The sequence below is a fragment of the Chironomus tepperi genome, unplaced genomic scaffold, assembly GCF_022539635.2.
Source record: "Chironomus tepperi strain 1889 unplaced genomic scaffold, CSIRO-AGI_Ctep_v1 contig_7, whole genome shotgun sequence".
NCBI classification, from domain to species: Eukaryota; Metazoa; Arthropoda; class Insecta; order Diptera; family Chironomidae; genus Chironomus; species Chironomus tepperi.
The window spans coordinates 1,470,314-1,490,995 of record NW_027226129.1 but is presented as its reverse complement, the minus strand read 5'-3'; the positions used below and the strand labels follow the sequence as shown (position 1 = coordinate 1,490,995).

General features: G+C 35.3%; 2 protein-coding genes across 3 annotated transcripts in view; one reads left to right on the top strand and one right to left on the bottom strand.

Annotated features, from left to right (window-relative positions):
• Nucleotides 1-17,095, top strand: part of LOC139085880 (uncharacterized) — a 32,690-nt gene extending 15,595 nt beyond the window's left edge. Inside the window, exons 8-15 of the mRNA XM_070634100.1 lie at nucleotides 8,746-8,919; nucleotides 9,612-10,162; nucleotides 10,798-11,163; nucleotides 11,278-12,601; nucleotides 13,241-14,593; nucleotides 14,970-15,161; nucleotides 15,222-15,913; nucleotides 15,980-17,095. Coding sequence (XP_070490201.1) covers nucleotides 8,746-8,919; nucleotides 9,612-10,162; nucleotides 10,798-11,163; nucleotides 11,278-12,601; nucleotides 13,241-14,593; nucleotides 14,970-15,161; nucleotides 15,222-15,913; nucleotides 15,980-16,456 — 5,129 coding nt within the window. The 3' untranslated portion in view covers nucleotides 16,457-17,095. The remainder of the gene's footprint in view (nucleotides 1-8,745; nucleotides 8,920-9,611; nucleotides 10,163-10,797; nucleotides 11,164-11,277; nucleotides 12,602-13,240; nucleotides 14,594-14,969; nucleotides 15,162-15,221; nucleotides 15,914-15,979) is intronic.
• LOC139093552 (phospholipid-transporting ATPase ABCA3-like) lies at nucleotides 110-8,163 on the bottom strand. 2 transcript variants are annotated; one of them, XM_070644335.1, is made up of 7 exons: nucleotides 7,318-8,163; nucleotides 6,107-6,414; nucleotides 5,658-6,020; nucleotides 2,882-5,564; nucleotides 2,677-2,820; nucleotides 1,954-2,615; nucleotides 110-1,882 (listed from the first exon to the last, which is right to left on the bottom strand). In XM_070644335.1, the coding sequence occupies exons 1-7, from the start codon at nucleotides 7,394-7,396 to the stop codon at nucleotides 986-988; spliced, it is 5,136 nt and encodes a 1,711-aa protein (XP_070500436.1). In that variant the 5' UTR covers nucleotides 7,397-8,163; the 3' UTR covers nucleotides 110-985. The 2 variants fall into 2 exon arrangements, with proteins under 2 accessions (XP_070500436.1, XP_070500510.1); XM_070644409.1 differs by lacking the exon at nucleotides 7,318-8,163 and adding an exon at nucleotides 7,173-7,200.
• Nucleotides 17,096-20,682: the final 3,587 nt, after the last annotated feature.

Sequence of the window (20,682 nt, the reverse complement as noted above, 5' to 3'; positions counted from 1 at the left end):
ATTGGACTATAAGATCAACTAATTCCAGCCAATTCCGCAATGTCAATCAACACGATCGAATTTTAAACCTAAATTTATTATTGCCTATTTAATAAAATTATTCAGAAAATGAGAGAGGTAGTGACTGCTTTTATTAACTTTAATTTTTGATATAAAATACATAAAACTTAATTCTAGTAAAAAATTGAAAAATAACATCGAGTAATAAGCCCTAATATACAGTCATATGCTCAATGAATATCTTATGGTACCAACATGTATGCTTAGTCCTTAGTGAGCATACTCATTGGAACCGAAAGATGCTCATTAAGCATATGATTGTATGTTATGGAAGTGGAGCATATGATGGACAACATTTGTGCTGCGGCATCTTAGTCTTAATGCTAGAACCGTATATAGTGTAAGGTTTCGGTCGAGGATTACCTTCAAGTTGTTCCTTCTTCTTCTTCTTCGTTAGTCGTACAGATGCATGTCTTTACGTATCCAAAGTGTTTAACTTTGAAACGGACTTTGCTGGGACATTGTTGGTTTAATCAAGGCATTTTGTAGAGAATTTGGGATGGTACAACAGTTCATCGATCGCAGTACCGTTGCTATAAGCAAATCTTGCATTATATTCTATTATATACAGATCAATTGGGATCGATGACCTTCCACATCACCTAGGTGTGCCGCATAAATTTTAAAGGTTGTCCATCACTGCTGAATTAGTATTATCTATATTAAAAACATCCAATTCCTTTGCTGATACAAGAACGGAAGCTATGTGAAGCCATTTTGTGAAGCCATGTGAAGCCTAAAATTTGAGGGGTATCAGGGGGTATGGGGGTGTAATGTGATGCCACATGAAGCTATGTGAAGCTGAAAATTCTGAAGATGGGCGCCACGGGCGCTCCCGATACTCTAGTATTTACTATAATCTATTCATTAATATCTATAACTCGGTACTCTTAGTCTCGAGTTATAACAAAGATTGTAGCCAACCTTATTCTTGGCCACGTTCCTGAATTGATGTCATTGGGATGTTACTTATACTGGCATTAAAGGAGTCATCAAAATCATTCGTTGTAATTGGTCTCGATTCATGAAATTTTTTGTGTCTTTTAGCTTTTTGATCGGTTCCTTTATCTTTGTTAGCATTACTGGATGTAGCTGAATTAAAGATTTTTTTGACTTTATTGTATATTCCTTTTTTCTTATTCTTTTCATCTATAATGCTTTGCAGTTTTACAATTTTTTCTGACTCCTCTTTTCGCTTTTTCAGTTCCTCATCTTTTCTTTTCTCAATTTCCAAAGCTAGTTCCTCATCTTTTCTTATCATAATTTCTCTTTCATGCAATTCTGATTTTCGCCAAATTGCTTCTTGTTTTCTAATTTGATGGACTTCTTCTGGACTAAATGGAGTTCCTTGTTTGCAGTCATTTAAGAAGACTTGTTCCAATGACATTTGTGTCAATTTGTAGTCCTCAATTCCCATTTCTTCCTTAATTTCTTCCAATTTCATGAATATTTCTGAATATTTCATCTCAACATTTGTCAAATGGAACTCCAGACAGTCATTGTGCCTTCTTTTAAGTTCAACATCCAGGAACTTCCTCACAATTAATTCTCTCAAATTTGTCATCATTTCCTCATCCGTAAATCCAGTTTTGACTGTCAAGACGAAATCTTTTGAGAATTTATTCTTTAAATGTTGAACAGGTCCAAGACATTGGAACTGACCGTCGACCATGATGCCAATTCTTGTACATAAAGCTTCACATTCGTCCATGGAATGTGATGTGATGACAATTGAGGATGAAAGTCGATGATTGTCGCGGATTCGCTTGATTGCATTCCAAATTTGACGACGAGCTTGTGGATCGACACCTGTTGTGCATTCCTGTTGGATATGGATATAAAAAAATCAGGATTTAGAATTAAGAATTTTGAGGTTAGGAAGTTTGAACTTACATCCAAAAAGATTAATTCTGGATTTCCAACAAGTGCCAAAGCAGTCGACAACTTTCGTCTATTTCCACCACTGTAAGCTCTGACTTGTTTGTCCAAATGCTGCTTAAAGTCAAGTTCACTTGACATTTGATTGACCAACTCATTAATTTGATCCATTTTGATGCCACGAATTAATGCAAAGATCTTCAAAGTTTCACGTCCAGTCAATTCCGGTATGCAGTTGTCAAACTGTGGACAGTAACCGATGAACTTGTGAGCATCAAGTAGTTGAGTCTTTAGACACTTTCCTTTAATCCAAATGTCACCAGATGTAATCAATTCATCTCCAGTCATCATCTTGAATGTTGTTGTCTTTCCAGCTCCATTTATACCAAGTAGACCAAAGCATTCATGCTGCTTAACATTTAATGACAATTGATTTACAGCTGCTGTGCCTTTATATAATTTTGTTAAATTCTTAAGGACAAGGTTCGATTCCAGTGACTCATTATGGACATCTAAGTCAAGTGATTGAGGTTCTTGTACCAAATGTCCAGGACGTGACTTCAATTTGTAATAAATTAAGGCATAGAAGTTGTAATCATGCAAGATGACAATCAGGAAGAAGATACAGCCTGACATAATGTTCATCATAGTGCTTCCTATAATATCTGGTCTACTTCCTGTAAAATGACAGAATTGACATGAAATATTCAGGAACAGCAGTTAAAGGACATAAATTACCAGAATAGACATCATCTAACATCTTAGGTAAAGTAAATGGTGCAAATATCATCAGAATCCAGTCACAAATGTTGACAGCAATCATCCAATACTGATTTATGGACAATAGTTCAAGTTTATTGCCAATAATTGATAAGATAAGCACTGAGGAAGGAACAGGAAGTAGATGTATTAAGGATATAAGTCTATAGTCAGCTATACTCACATATAATCGACATAAGAAGCAGCATAGACCTTCCAGTTGATGATTTAGTGAATAAATATGAGAATGCATAGATGAAGCATATCCATGAGAATCCATAGGAACTGCCAACAGTCATTAACATCCTAAATTGATTATTATCAAAATTAGACACAGCAATGCATCCAAACAGCACCAAACAGATGAGAATGAACAATAAGTAGTCAAAGATTAAGTTTGTGATCCAATAGACAAGTCGGTTAGTTCCGGAGATGAACAATTGGAACTTGAACTTCATGACACGTTCCTTAATGTTATGTCCAATATAAATCAACGGCCAGATGATCAGGAAGGAAAGAATGAGTAAAATTGGACTTGAATTTTGTGCTGAATGTTGAGTATAAGTATAAGGATGATTAGTCACAGTTATGTCATAGTCATTGCCAACCACAGACTTTAAAATAGCACGATTGACTGTGTTTATAGTCAATGGCATTGTGTGGTATAGCTGAGTATTGAACCAAGCAATAATTGAGTTAGTTTTGAATGTTGCAGCTATAAGATTCATATGATTGACTTTTCTGTCTTTTTTGACAATTTCATCCTCAATATTTGTGGAACTGATGACTATTATGTCCTTTCCAGTGAATAGACTTGAATATGCTCGAAATATGTCTGAATTTTGGTCACTTTCGACTAAAGTTTCAGTTCCTTCATAAGAATTTAATGAAATTTGAAGCTTAGTGATCTTTATGGACTCAATATACAGCATGTTTGGAATCAGGAAGATAGCAATGACTGATATTATGATGAGAATCAGGAACAGCTTCCAGGATTGACAAAAAACATGAAATTTCTTCAAAAACATTGCGTAAAATTGTTGAAAAATTAAGAATCTTTGGTCACATTTTTCAGAACCTGGACACAAGTCATCAACTGCTACTATGCAATCAGTAGCCGAATCTGTAGTTTGAGATTCATGTTCCTCAACATCCTGAATATCATTTTGAAAATCATCACGAATCGAGCGATGAACAGCATCTTCCAATGAGAAGTAGCTACACTTTATATTATCAGTGCACATGATATCCAGACTCTCAAGTCGTTTACAGATTCTATGAATTTGACTGACTTTACGAATCACAAAAACTGCTTCCATTTCTGAATCACTAATTAAAGACGATTTTGGTTCCAATTTTTGAATCTCCTTGTACAGAAAATTAGTAAAACAGTCAGGCCTCTTAACACATGTGAGTCGATGTCCAATATTGAATTTTGTATTGAGTTCCGATAAGGAACCGACCATTCTGAGTTGACCTTCAGACATGATAGCTATCCGGTCACCAAAATCTTCAGCTTCATCCCAAAATTGCGTTGTGATTAAAATTGTCCGTTTGTGCTTCTCAACAATCAGCAAGTCTTGTATGTACCGACGTGATGATGGATCCATGCCTGCTGCAGGCTCGTCCATAATGATGAACTTTGAATCACCGCACAGTGCAATGGCAATTGACAATTTCCTCTTTTGTTCCTTACTCAGTGCCTTACAATTATCTGATATATCAGCAATACCAAGCATTTCGGTATATCTTTGGATGTTCCTATGTATTGTGCTGTCCACAGTCATTCCTTTCAATTTACAGAAGAATTCCAAATTTTCCTTAACAGTCAGTTCCTCAAAATAGACATCATGCTGCATATAAACTCCCATTGACCTTCTAGCTTCATCAGCATGTGTCTTTATGTCATATCCATTGATGATTGCTGTTCCCGATGTCGGTATGCATTGACCGGATAACATTGATAGGAGTGCTGTCTTTCCAGTTCCAGTTAGATCCAACAGTACTGTTATGTGGTTTTTAGGCAGTTCCAATGAGAAGTTTTGAACTATATAATTATTATTGATCTTCTTACAAAGGTCCTTTATGGCTATTTTACTGACATTTTCCTTTGAATCCTTAATATTGTCAATGCTTGGATTCAGCTGTACCATTTCAACGTCATTTGGACTGTTCTGTGAGTTGTGCTGTATGATATCCAATGTGTTGTCAATTGATTTGTGGATCAATTTCTTGTTCATCCAATTAATTAAGCTTTTCCAACATTCGCCGACTTTTAAGCCGTCAATTAAGACCTTCTCAATGTAGACAGTCGCGATCATCTGCAGAGCACTTCCAATATTGATAAAAATGAGCAATTCACCAAATGAGAAGTTGATGTCGAGAGATTTTTTAAATAAATTACCAAATCCAATTCCATTTTGATTAATTTCAGCCATAAGAATCATTTTGATACCTTGTGCCATATTTGTGTTAGTGAGCATGCAGAACAAGACTTTTAATCCATAAGTGAATCTATAAAAGTTATCATGATACATCATGAAAGGCAAAACAGTCACAATAAAGACAATTGATCCAATAATTCCAGCACGTGATGACTTTTTGAAGATGACACTGACAAGGAAGCAGAATGTGATCATGGATGTGATGTATGAGATGAAAAAGATCCAAATGATGAATGAATTGCTGTTGATAAACATTGGAACATCTGATATGATGCTTGTGACTGTCAAAATGACATTAATTGTGAAGGAAATGACAAGAATGATGAAACTTCGCATGAACCATGATGACCAGTACAAGGCACTTGATAATCCCATTAATTTCATTGATTCTGTTAGACCTGATTCACGTTCCATTGTTATATTCTGGAATGGAGGAAGAGACAGTGACATAACCTCAAAATTTGACAATTTAACCTCAAAATTAGTCGACATAACCTCAAAATAATCAATTCTTACCTTAATCAGCAAATAAACCGAGAACATCAATGACAGAATCATCACCATTGGAAGCCAATATGCAGCATATACAGCAGAATCTCCATCAGTCACTTCCGGATACGGAAAAGTCTTCAAAGTCTTCAATTTCTCAACATTTGTTCCACTACTGACTCTTTTAATGAATTCATGATCGATCTCATTTTGAAGCTTCAGGAAGCATGTTGAATAGTACTGGAAGTCATGGTAAGATGTGCTGGATTGTGCCTGTTTTATTGACAATCCAATATAGTTTAATTTATCAATATTCCAGCTTGTTGAGGCTGTTTTGTTGTCGGGTAGAATAATGCTGTACCTAAGATGCTTTGGCGGAACTGCATCGGACTGTAAAAATTACAAAAAAATGCTTGCCTTAATAATCATCAGTTCTGGTGCTGTCCAGCCATGGCAGCAAGCCACAGTCAACTAACCTCCTCAAATTCAACTCCAACAATCGGTTCCGTTTGATTTCGGATCCAGCTGTCCATCATTGTTGCATCCACAAATGGAATCAAGTCAACATTAAAGTTTTTAGCAACATCACCCATAAATTTATCATAAAATTCAGATTTTGGCGCATAAACAATTTTGGTGATCTCGACTGACTGATATATGCACAGCATTGGATTTATGCTGAACTCTTGACTTGGACGGGCTTCAATTTTGTCAATTTTTATAGAATATTTGATGATTAATGAGGAAAGAATGATCAAAATTGGAAAAATCAACTCGACAATTGCTGAAAAAATTAATAAGAAATGTGAGTCAAATGAGCGTGACTTTATGGATATTTGGATGTATTGTATTATATGGAGGATGACTAGAGGATTTTTGGGGAAATATTGCGACATTTTTGGTAAATAATCAGGATATTTTGAGGGCTTATTGGGACAATTTGAGAGCTTGTCGCGACATTTCGAGGCTTTTTAGGGACACAGCTACATTCCGGCATAAAAACAGCTTATGGCCGCCCTAATCATAAGGTTTGTCCACTTATTACGTAGCCCTTATCGAACCTCATCCAGAATCCTTTACAAAATTGATAAAAATCATGAATATTCTCCTTCCATTCCCCTTTATTCACTCCCATCCACTCCATCATAGCATTACGTAATATAGGAATGTGTCCCATATGGATCAGATGCTTAAGCTGACTTTCTGGACAGTAGAAGAGCTCGTGGACGTCTAAAGAACTCTTGGAAGGAAGCTGTCGATATTGCTCTTGGTATTGGAGATTAGAGGGTGCAAGACAGCTTCAGGCAACTCCTGTGGGAGGTATTGGATCACAACTGATCTGTACGACCAATGAAGTAGATCAGATGCTGACCTAGATGCTGGAAAAGTCAATTTTCTTCGCTGTCCAAAAATAACCGTTAAATTTCAAATGTCTTTCCATGTCCCGATTTTTTTTTCTCAAATTCTACAAACTTAAACAGGTAGAGAATATCCTCTTATGATACAGAAAGCCACTACAATACTTAAAAACCGTATCTGTACCTGTTAGAGACATTTCCCCGGTTCCCTGATCAGCGAACATACGAATAACATTTGTTCAGTGAATTCTCTGTTTTTTCTGTGTATTAGTTTTGTGCTTCATAATATTCACAACTCTATAAATATGCTAATTAGTTTAAATAATTACCAGCATTTGGACGTCGCTTAATTAAAATACAATTCTTCCAACACAACAATTTAAACTTTTTAATATGCATTTCGAACATTTTGGATTATTTACAATATTATTTACATAAAAACACCAATTTTAAAATAAATTTTGCAATTTTTCATCACATTTTTTGGATATAACTTCGCAAGAGTTTTAAGAACAAGTTATACTCTGATCTTACGCACAGCCTTAAAATTATTTCTACGAAAAAAATGATAATTTTCATTCACAAGCACAAAGTTTTCTGTATTTTGTGAATATTGCAGAACAGAGATGGAGCTAAGCTAGTCAACCTTTTCAATCCATGGCTTTCCAACAAGATTGTCCATCACTTAAATTACACATCACTGATCCAACTCTTGACAGTATTGAATTTTTCAGGCAGAAGCCAGCAAAAGAACCAGTTTTAGGCGTCATCTGAGGTAGACCATGGATCACACTTGACCTTTACGGCCAGAGAAGTAAGTAACTAAATTTGATCCAACTCTGATCAATTTCGGTCAGCGATCATGGATTGCCCCAATACACTAATTTAGTATTCTAAGAATATCGCGATGTGTAGACAACATTATTTCAGTGTATTGGTTCGTATAAATAAGTCACAGATCGCAAATATTCACCTAACACACATCAGTATAAATATTTTGATGATATTTGGCAATTTATTCATCAAATAGCTTATAACGTTCAGATAAAGCAAGAGTAACTCAAAAATAACTTTAATTTTGTATGGATAATTTGACCCGAATTGACTGCTAGCTCAGATAACAAGATATAACACTGAGTATAACATACAATCCACACAAAGTACGACTTCCGACTCATTATAGTGGAAAAAGCTCACAAATGAATACAAAATATGCGCAAAAATATCATCAAAAAATTGTAAACAGAGAGAAAATGAGCATCAATTGTTTCAAGGTCTTAACATTCTCTGAGAATTTGAGCTGATTTGTGTTCATTATGCCGGTCTGACGTAGCACATATGACTCATTATGACGTAGATTATTGATAAATATGACTGTTTATATGCTGTATGAACTGAATTTTCGTCACAATGTTTCTGTGACTGTCACTGCAACTGTTTCTCTGTCTCTGCAACTGTGTCTCTGTCTCTGTCACTGCAACTGTTTCTCTGTCTCTGCAACTGTGTCACTGTCACTGTGTCACTGTCTTTGTGTTATTGTCACTGTCACAATCTTGTGAATTTTTCAAGCCTAAGACATCGGGAAACCCAAGGACGAACAACTCAGCTGTCAGCTGTAACCAAAATTGACATTTCCAACCCAATTCATATCCACATCCACACTCGATTAACTCTCATCATATCCAACCTTCATCACAACACAATAAAAATTGTGTCCCAATTTGTTTTTCTTTTCATTTCCGAACATGTGCAGTAAGCGGCTGCTGAGTACCATCAGTCCAACCTTAGTGGCGCCAGCAATGGAACACTTTTTATATTCAGTTATTCGCATGCTGTTCAGTTCTCAGTGGATTGTCAAGCAATGTGGCTGCATAAGTTTAAGTTGCTGTTGTGGAAGAATTGGATTTTGGTTAAAAGACATCCGATTGCTGGTAAGGAATTAGTGGGGGGGATTGAGGGGATTTGGGGGATATTGAAGGGTATTTGGGGAAATTAGGGGAAATTTTAGAGAAATTTTGGGGAAATTTTGGGGAAATTTTGAGGAAATTTTGAGGAAATTTTGAGGAAATTTTGGGGAAATTTTGAGGGAATTTTGGGGAAATTTTGAGGGAATTTTAAGGAAATTTTGGGGGAATTTTAAGGAAATTTTGGGGGATTTTTGGGGAATTTTTGGGGATTTTGGGGAAATTTTGAGGGAATTTTGGGGGAAATTTTGAGGGAATTTTAGGGAAATTTTGGGGAAATTTTAAGGAAATTTTAAGGAAATTTTGGGGGATTTTTGGGGATTTTTGGGAATTTTAGGAGGATATTTGAGGACTTTGTACGAATTGATGGGAAATTTTGTGAGATTTTGCAATAATTTTGTCGAATTTAACCTCAAAATTGCTAAAATTTGCCAATTTTTAATAAAATCTTTAAAAAAATCAGGAATTTTTGACTAAAATTTGAGATAAAAATCCATCGAATTTCACCATTTTTGCAACATTATTTGAATTTCACCATCATTTCTCCAAAATCCAACATTAATCCACAAGGTCATGAACTCATTTTCATCATTTTCGCACAAATCAAGGTCATGCCATCTCCAGACTTTATGTCTATCTTCTTTTTTATTCAATTTTAGTGACATTCGAGATAATCTTCCCGATTCTCGTTATCATCTTCTTCACATGGATCAAGAATGATTCTGATACCTTTCACCATTCATCAATTGAGGCAAAGGAATTCAAAATAAATCCAGAAGAATGTAAATTTAGCTTTTCTGAATTTACTTCAAAATTTGGATATACGCCGAACAACTCTTATTATCGAAATTTGATGGACATGGTTTATGTCCAGTTTAATTCAACATTTCCAGTTCATGTTGTTCCAACATCAACAGCAATAATTGACGATACAGACTACGATACCTCAAGTATCGCAACAGACTACGACACAGCAAGTATCGCAACAGACTACGATACCTCAAGTATCGCAACAGACAATGATAGAGCAAGTAACGACACACACTACGATGCAGCATATAACGAAACAGACTACGACACAACAAAGGATTATGATTATGGATTGAAAAGAAATGAAACATTTAAATTTGTTGAATTTAAGGACAAAGAAGGATTGAATGTTTGGATTCGGAAGCAAATGTCGACAACCTTTGGGATTGTATTTGATGAGGTTAGTACTTTTGCCTGAGGATAAGTTCAGTCTAGGGTTAAGTTCAATTTAAAAAAAACTACCAGTATGTGAAAGACAAGTTCAGTTTAAGGACAAATTCAGTATGAGGACAAGCTCAGTTTGAAAACAAGTTTAGTTTAAGGATAAGTTCAGTTTGAGGACAAGTTCAGTTTAAGGACAAGTTTAGTTTAAAGACAATTTTAGTTTCAAGACAAGACCAGTTTGAGGACAAGTTCAGTTATCGCAAAAGTTCAATTTAAGGACAAGTTCAGTTTCAGGGCAAGTTCAGTATGAAGACAAGTTTAGTTTGAGGAAAAGTTCAGTTTGACGACAAGTTCAGTTTGAGGACAAATTTAGTTTAAGGACAATTTTAGTTTCAGGACAAGACCAGTTTGAGAACAAGTTCAGTATAAGGACAAGTTCAGTTTGAGGACAAATTTAGTTTAAGGACAAGTTCAGTATAAGAACAAGTTCAGTTTGAGGACAAGTTTAGTTTAAGGACAAGTTCAGTTTGAGGACAAATTTAGTTTGAGGACAAATTTAGTTTAAGGACAAGTTCAGTTTAGGGACAAGTTCAGTTTGGGGACAAGTTCAGTTTGTGGACAATTAACATTCAATTTCCTTTTTCCTTTTAGTCACCAACATATCCACCAAAACATCTCAACTATAAAATCCTTGTACCAGAAAAACCAAGCCAATATTATCGATGGGACACAGACATGCTTTATGAGTTCAAATTATCTTCCAGAATGAGAGATGCAGGCGAAAATTTTGCTAAATTTCCTCCATATCATCCGACTTGTTTTCTCATGCTACAAAATGAAATTGATCAGGCATTCATGAAGACTGTTAGACCTGACGTGGACTTTATTAAGTTGGAAAATTTGAAGTATTTTCCATATCCGGAACGAATTAGAAGCTACTTTTTAGAAGATGCTGCTTATGGAATTCCAATTTTGTTTGTGCTTTGCACATTACTCTCGGCTAAGGTGCTGATTAAGGTAGGAATTGCTTATTTTGAGGTTATGTCTCATGATTTTGAGGTTATGTTGATGAATTTTGAGGTTAAATTGCAAACTTTGAGGTTATGTCACTGTTACTATCCCCAATTCCAGAACATAACAATTGAACGTGAATCAGGTCTAACAGAATCAATGAAATTAATGGGATTATCAAGTGCCTTGTACTGGTCATCATGGTTCATGCGAAGTTTCATCATTCTTGTCATATCCTTCACAATTAATGTCATTTTGACAGTCACAAGCATCATATCAGATGTTCCAATGTTTATCAACAGCAATTCATTCATCATTTGGATCTTTTTCATCTCATACATCACATCCATGATCACATTCTGCTTCCTTGTCAGTGTCATCTTCAAAAAGTCATCACGTGCTGGAATTATTGGATCAATTGTCTTTATTGTGACTGTTTTGCCTTACATGATGTATCATGATAACTTTTATAGATTCACTTATGGATTAAAAGTCTTGTTCTGCATGCTCACTAACACAAATATGGCACAAGGCATCAAAATGATTCTTATGGCTGAAATTAATCAAAATGGAATTGGATTTGGTAATTTATTTAAAAAATCTCTCGACATCAACTTCTCATTTGGTGAATTGCTCATTTTTATCAATATTGGAAGTGCTCTACAGATGATCGCGACTGTCTATATTGAGAAGGTCTTTCCTGGTGACACCGGCATACCTAAACCTTGGTACTATCCAATAAGGTCACTTTACAGATCCTTTAACAATAAGTCACGATATAATTTTGATGATTCTGAAGTATCTGATGCCAGTCAGTTCCTATGCAGACCTGCTGATCAGGAAGAGGAACCAATCAACCTCAGAGTCGGCATTCAAATCAAAAATTTATCAAAAAAATTTGACAACAAATTTGCAGTCAAGAACTTGTCATTGAACCTCTTTGAGAACCAAATCACAGTTCTGTTGGGCCACAACGGTGCTGGAAAGACAACAGCAATGTCAATGCTGACTGGACTTTTGGCACCGACTGCTGGAACTGCAATAATCAATGGATATGACATAAGAACTGAAATTGAGGATGCTCGACGGTCTTTTGGGTTCTGTCCACAACATGACATACTTTTTGAGGAACTGACAGTCGAGGAACACTTGCAGTTCTTCTGCAGCCTTAAAGGACTTGTGGACGAGACACAAGTTGAGAATCAGGTCGATAAATACACAAATATGTTGGGTATTGTGGATAAATTAAAGGAACAAAGCAAGAACCTTAGTGGTGGACAGAAGAGGAGATTGTCAATAGCACTGGCACTGTGTGGGAATCCAAAGTATGTCATTATGGACGAGGCTACATCTGGTATGGATCCATCATCACGGAGAGACTTGTGGAACTTACTGATATCCGAGAAGAAGGATAAGACGATACTGATTAGTACTCATTTTATGGGTAAGTTGCTGGATATTTTTTGGGTCAATAGTCGTGTGTTGTATGCGATTTTTGGTCATTAGTCGTACCATACAAGCTAATATGGTCAATAATAATACACAGTACACGGTTTTGAATCGAAAATTGCACAATGTACACGATTATTGACCAATTGTCGTACATTGGACACTATTATGGCCAATAGTCGTACATTGGACACTATTATTGGTCAATAGTCATGTATTGAAGACTATTATGGTCAATGGTAGTGTATTACTTAATGGTATGGTCAATAATCGCACATTCAATACGGTTATGGACCATGAGTCGTACAAAACACTCTATGTTGGTCAATAATTGTACATTGTTGACTGTTTTTGTCTAAAGTCGTAGATTGTACACGGTTTTGAGTCAATGATCGTGTGTAGCATATGATTATGTGTCAACAGTCGTATTTTGCACACCATTTTGGGTCAATAATCGTATGTTGCAAATCATAATGGGTCTATAGCCGTATACAATATGTTGTACATAGTTATGGTCAAAAGTCGTATACTACAAACGACTATAACCCAATTGTCATACATTACACTTAATTAACTGTCAATAGTCGCACCCTGTACACGATTTTGACCACATTTTCTCCTCTCTCTTTTCCAGACGAAGCCGATGTCCTCGGTGACCGCATAGCCATCATGTCTGAAGGTCAACTCCGTACAGTCGGTTCCTCATTCTTCCTCAAAAAGCGATTCGGAACTGGATATCGACTAACTTTAGTCAAACAAAATGGCTTCGATGCACATGCCGTGTTGGATGTCCTCGAGGAACACGCACCGGAAGCCTTTATCGAAAGTGAAGGCAAGACGGAAGCAGTCATTGTCATCTCCAATGATCGATTGCCATTTTTTGATGAAATCTTCAAAAGTCTTGAGGATAATGCAGACATGCTGAATATATCAAGTTTTGGATGTAATTTTACATCACTTGAGGATGTCTTTTTGAAGCTCGGGTACGGGACATTTGATGACAATGAGTCACAGGCTGTTGAAGTTGAAGGATTGAAGGTCTTCGAGAAGGATGTAGACAGTTCCATGACTTGCTACCAAATTTATGCCATGATCCTCAAAAAGTTGTGGATATTCCGTAGTATTTGGAAGACATTTATGTATTTTGGTATAATGTCAGGCTTAGTCATGTTTGTGTTACCAGAATTGATGACAGACATGGCATCAAGTATGCCTGAATTGAGGATATCCTTTGATACATATGAGGACACTGAGACATTGATTGAAATTGATGAAAGTACGGACTTGTCTGTGGCTTATATGAGTCTATTTAGTGGTAAGGATACAGTCATTGAGGTCAGTAAGGCATACAATGAGACATTGGAAGCGACGATCCTCAGGAAGTACAGTAAGTCACTTGGTACCGTCAACCATAAGAATCTTATAGCTGCAACCATTAAGTCATATGAAGTCACTGCCTGGTTCAATTCACAGCCATACCATACGACACCATTGACAGTCAATACCATTAATCGAGCGATACTTAAGTCTGTAGCTGGACATGACTATGACATAACAGTCACTAATGCACCGTACTTAAAGACGACAGGATTTGATCGTACGGGAGTTGAGGAACGAGTAGTTTTTGACTTCCTTACTGTCTTTTTCATAATTATGTTATGGCCAATGATATTTGTAAGGATTCATATTAAGGAACGTGCGATGAGATTTAAGTTCCTTCAATTCATTTGCGGAACTAACCGGATGGTCTTTTGGTTCACAAACTTCATTATTGACTACATTTTGTTGACTTCCATCCTTTTGGTTCTGTTTGGGACTTTTGTGTATGGACTTCATAGTCATGACTATCTGTTTGAAGAGTTTAAGTCTTTGATGACTATAGCTGTTGTGCATGGATTTGGAATCATACCTTTCATCTATTTGTATTCGTATTTGTTTAGTAAGCCATTAAGTGGAGAGGTTATGATGCAGTTTTTGTGTATTATACGTAAGTATTTAAAGTTTAGATATTGTAGATTATTGTAAGTTGTGTATTAACGAGAATTCAAACGAAACAGATAATCCGAACATATAATCCGAACGGTAATCCGAACAAATGCATTATCCGAACATTAATTAACTGAATTATAATTGGAACAATATTGATAGTCCGATTAAACATTATTAGAACAATGATTCGGTCATTATAGATAATCCGAACATACATTATCCGAACGGTAATCCGAACAAAATATATTATCCAAACATTAATTATACGAATTTTAATTGAAATAATATTGATTGTCCGATTAAACTTTATCCGAACGATAATCCTAATATAATAGATAATCCGAACACAACTATTAATTCAAATCTCTTTTTAGTTCCTATAATGTACACCACATACTTTCCAATGCAAACAATGAAGTCTAAGCTTGTTTACTGGACTAGCATGATGTTTGGGATGTATTCTGTGACAGGAGCATTAAGTTGGTACATAGTAAGTGTGTTTGACCTTTCGTTTAGGGCATCGGAGATTGAATCTAAGAAATTGACAGCATTTTCGACTCAAAATGGTATGTTAGAGTCTTTGGATAGATATTCGGTACCAAAATTGATGGATTTATGCTTTTCAGTGGACAGACTCAACGACTTTATAATGATGAGTTTTGTGTCTGGCTGCCTGTACTTTACAGTTGTTCTACTCATTGACTACAACATCTTTGCCTACTTTTACTATAAAATATTCAAATCACATCCAATTGACCCAAATCTCTCGTCACTAATTGTGGACGATGATGTCCTGATGGAATCACAAGGTGTCAACTCAATGTCCGACAAGGATGTCCTCGGTTCCAATTTAGTCCTTAAGAATTTAACTAAAAAATTTAAAGATTTCTCAGCTGTACGTCAACTGTCACTAAATGTCAATAAGCATGAATGCTTTGGTCTACTTGGTATAAATGGAGCTGGAAAGACAACAACATTCAAGATGATGACTGGAGATGAATTGATTACATCTGGTGACATTTGGATTAAAGGAAAGTGTCTAAAGACTCAACTACTTGATGCTCACAAGTTCATCGGTTACTGTCCACAGTTTGACAACTGCATACCGGAATTGACTGGACGTGAAACTTTGAAGATCTTTGCATTAATTCGTGGCATCAAAATGGATCAAATTAATGAGTTGGTCAATCAAATGTCAAGTGAACTTGACTTTAAGCAGCATTTGGACAAACAAGTCAGAGCTTACAGTGGTGGAAATAGACGAAAGTTGTCGACTGCTTTGGCACTTCTTGGAAATCCAGAATTAATTTTTTTGGATGTAAGTTCAAACTTCCTAACCTCAAAATTCTTAATTCTAAATCCTGCTTTTTTTTATATCCAACAGGAATGCACAACAGGTGTCGATCCACAAGCTCGTCGTCAAATTTGGAATGCAATCAAGCGAATCCGCGACAATCATCGACTTTCATCCTCAATTGTCATCACATCACATTCCATGGACGAATGTGAAGCTTTATGTACAAGAATTGGCATCATGGTCAACGGTCAGTTCCAATGTCTTGGACCTGTTCAACATTTAAAGAATAAATTCTCAAAAGGATTTGTCTTGACAGTCAAAACTGGATTTACGGATGAAAATTTGACAGAAAAAGTCAAGTCAAGAATTTTCAAAAAATTCAAAAATGCGGAACTAAAAGAAAATTATTTGGACATCCTGACATTCCATTTAAAGAACGTGGACTTGAAGTATTCAAAGGTATTCAGGAAGTTGGCAGACATTAAGGAGGAACTGGGGATTAAGGACTATGCATTGACACAAATGTCATTGGAACAAGTCTTTTTGAATATTAGTGAGCATTAGTAGGCTAGGTAGGCATTGTAGAGTAGCTAATTATTATGCCAGTGCTGTCCAACCTTTATACCATCTCTTAAGTCCTTTCCGTTTAGCAGCTACAGCACTTTAAAAAATGCTGAGTCATTATCCATTGTTCTCAGAAAAAGCGCTTTAGAGCCTTTAATGGAAGGACTTTTGTACTTTGGTGTCTATGGTGCCAAAGTGCCATAGAGAATTATTGTGTCATAACACACCTTGGTGGCAAGCTTCGACCAAAACCGCACACAACATACGGTTTTTGGGAATTTTGACAAACTTCCAGGTGTAAACGGGTATGTACTTTTGATCGTGGTTGAATATTAAGGTGTGCCAGGGGACAGAAAATGTTGCTCTAATGTGCCATGACACAAAAAAGGTTGAACAGCACTGGAATATGGACTTAAAGTCCAAAAATAGGATAGAATGTAGACCTAAATTATATTAAGCTTTGTTGACTGTCTAAATATTTATGTCAATTCCAATAATGTGCCGAATGTTGCTGATCTATGTCTTCATATAAGTAAGAGTTATACAATAATGCACTAAGCATCTCATCCGTACCAATATTCAATAATCTACAGCTTTAAACAGTACAAATAGCTTCAAAAATTGTTAAAATTATTTTTTTGAAAAAATAAAGTAAAAAATTACCCAAAAAAAATGTTCAGCATGTAGACTTTAATATTTGACGACATTATTTACATCTTAATTAAGCCTCCCATCCACCCACATACACATGAATATTAAGCATTAAAACTGTCAATGTCATGCATTCAACTCAGTAATCGAATTTATTTATGTCAATAATTTTGCACTAATTTGGTCTAATTATATGTTACAATATCAAGTCATCACGCTATTTACTATTCTTGATGAGGATAGTTGGAGAATGGTAAGGAATTATTTATTGTGATGATCAAGTAAGGAAGAGTTTTTTTGGGGAATAAAGGGGATAAAGCGCATTTTTTCTGGTTAAATCAAGTAACTTAAGCATTCAAATTGAGTTCAAGTCAAGTTGCTCAATAAAGGCGAATTTTAGTCAAGTTAATATATTCATCAAGTAAAAATTTAGTCAAGTGACTTGAGCAAGTAAAATTCAAATCAAGTAAGTAACTTGATCAAATAGAAATCTAGTCAAGTAAGGAGCTTGATCAAATAGAAATCTAGTCAAGTAAGGAGCTTGATCAAGTAGAATTCTAGTCAAGTGAGGAGCTTGATTAAGTAAAATTCCAGTCAAGTGTTTGAATCAATTAAAATTTTAGTCAAGTGGTCTAATATAGTAGAATTTCAAGTCAAGTGGTTCAAAATCAAGTAGAATTTCAGTCAAGTGGTTCAAAATCAAGTAGAATTTCAAGTCAAGTGGTTCAAAATCAAGTAGAATTTCAGTCAAGTGATTCAAAATCAAGTAGAATACCAATCAAGTGGTCCAAAATCAAGTAGAATTCAAGTCAAGTGGTTTAATCAAGTAAAATTCCTGTCAAGTGGTTCAATCAAGTAGATTTCTATTCAAGTGGTTCCAGTCAAGTAGAATTTTAGTCAAGTGGTTAAATAAAGTAGAATTAAAGTCAAGTGGTTCAATCAAGTCAAGTGGTTTAATCAAGTGGCTCAATCAAGTGGTTCACTCAAGTAGAATTCCAGCAAAGTAGCTATCAAGTCCAATTAAAATCCTCCCTCATAAAAGACTCAAATTTATTTTCAAAGTCATAAACTCAATAAAACATTGTTAAATCGGTTGTCATACAATCAAGCATGTATGTCCATCTGACACATACGAGGCCATCTTAAAGTCAACAAATAAAAATAAGGAGGAAAAAGGAAAAGAATTTCCCAATAACTTTATTTTTATGTTACGCATCACTTTAAGGATGTCTTGATGCTTTTTGTTGTTGTTTTTTTCACCCTTCACGACTTGTGCCTTCAATATTCCCAAGTGACTTGCTTCATCTTTAGTTTCATCTATTTCTGAGTTCTATATTTGTATATATGTGTGTAAGAATCAAATACCCTCGAGAGGAATACACAAAAAATTTTCATTGTCGTCGGCGACGACTGGCAATACCCGAAGGATAAAATTTTTATTCATTTCTGTTGTCATGGTCACCGGGATGCGTATGTTGATTTTTATACTTTTTTTTTTATTTTTTTTGCGTATGCAATTTAAAGTAAAAATGGGAAACAATTATTGTGCAAAATGGATGTGAGATATGGAGGAGATTGATTGAAGATGGTTGATAATTTTCGGATGGATTCTTGATGATTTTTGAGATTATTAAAGGGGTATGCATCTTTATTAAGGGGTATCCAACTACAAAAAGGGTTATCCAACGTTATTAAGGGGTATCCAACTACAAAAAGGGGTACTCAATTTTAAAAAAAGGACATTCAACTTTCAAAAAGAAGGGTGTGCAATTTTCAAAAAAGGGGTATTCAACTTTCAAAAAAGGGGTATTCAACTTTCAAAAAAGGGGTACTCAACTTTCAAAAAAGGGATATTCAACTTTAAAAAAGGGGTATTAAATTTCAATAATAGAATCTAAGAATCAGATTAGATCAATAAAGTATCATCAAAATCTATCCAAACACACTCCAAAGTCACCCTTCCTTCCTACCTCTATTCCTCCTATCTTCCATATCCACAATTCCACATTCAACCTCAAACAAAACATCCAATTCAAAAGTAGTTCCAAAACAAATAAAGTCCATAACAGATGAGATTAAAAAATTTCTTATGTATTTATCCAGCATCTACATCCCCACTAAAAAGACACAAAGGATGTAATCAGAAGGGTAAAATTAGATATCGAATGCAGGGGTGCACAACCTTTTTTGGGTTTTGGGATGCTTTGGGATAATTTGGATGAAAACTGTGCACAGCATACGGTTGATGGAATTTTAAGGATTCTTTGTGGACCGCGGACCAAAGGTTGTCCATCCCTGGCACTGAATATGCGTTTTTTGACCTATCCAACCATCACATATCCACATCCAATGGATATAAATCGTAAAAATGGGCAACCTCCACATTCGGACGAAAAAGGCTGAACACGCACAAAAATTGGACATTTAAAGTCACAGAACAGAACAGAAAATGAGGAAGTGACGGCAATTCCCCTCCAAGGTCTGATGATACTCATGCTGTTGGGACTTTGGGATGTTCGATTTGCCGGGGTTTTTTGTTATTCTCAGCGGAGTCTTAAATGGCATCAATATACAAGCTTGGCATGATGCTGGCTAGACAGTGTTTACGTTTTTATGTTGATGGTTTTAGGCACTTTATGCTTGATATTTGAGATCTGTGGCATCAGCTGATTGTTGTGAGATTTTTGGGTATGTAGGTCAATGTGCTGTGTGGATTTTTTTGAGGTTATGTTGAATTTTTTGAGGTTATGTTGACTTTTTTGAGGTTATGTTGCTGAAATTATGGATTTTTTGAGGTAATGTTGCTGAACTTGTGGATAATTTGAGGTTATGTTGCTGAACGTGTGGATAATTTGAGGTTATGTTGCTGAAATTTAGGATTTTTTGAGGTTATGTTGCGAACAATGTGAATTTTTTGAGGTTATGTTGCGAACAATGTGAATTTTTTGAGGTTATGTTGCGAACAATGTGAATTTTTTGAGGTTATGTTGCTGAACTTGTGGATAATTTGAGGTTATGTTGCTGAAATTAAGGATTTTTTGAGGCTATGTTGCTGAAATTGTGGATTTTATGAGGTTAAGTTGCTGAAATTGTGGATTTTTTGAGGTTAAGTTGCTGAAATTGTAGATTTTTGAGATTATGTTGTTAAAGTTGTGAATTTTTTGAGGTTATGTTGCTGAAATTGTGGATTTTTTGAGGTTATGTTGAACTTTTTGAGGTTATGTTGAATTTTTTGAGGTTATGTTGAATTTTTTTGAGGTTATGTTGAATTTTTTGAGGCTATGTTGAATTTTTTGAGGTTATGTTGAATTTTTGGAGGTTATTTGGCCAAAATTGTTGATTTTTTGAGGGTAAATTGAATTTTTTGAGGTTAAGTGGCTAAATTTGTCATTTGATGTAGGCTAAGTAGCTGAAATTGTGTTTTGTTTGAGGTTAAGTTCCAAAATTTAAGAATTTTTTGAGATTATGTTGCTGAAATTTTTGAGGTTATGTAACAAAAAACAGATTTTTTTAAATTTTAATAATTTTTTTTATTTTTCATATTTTAAATTTGTTTTAAATTTGCATAAATTATC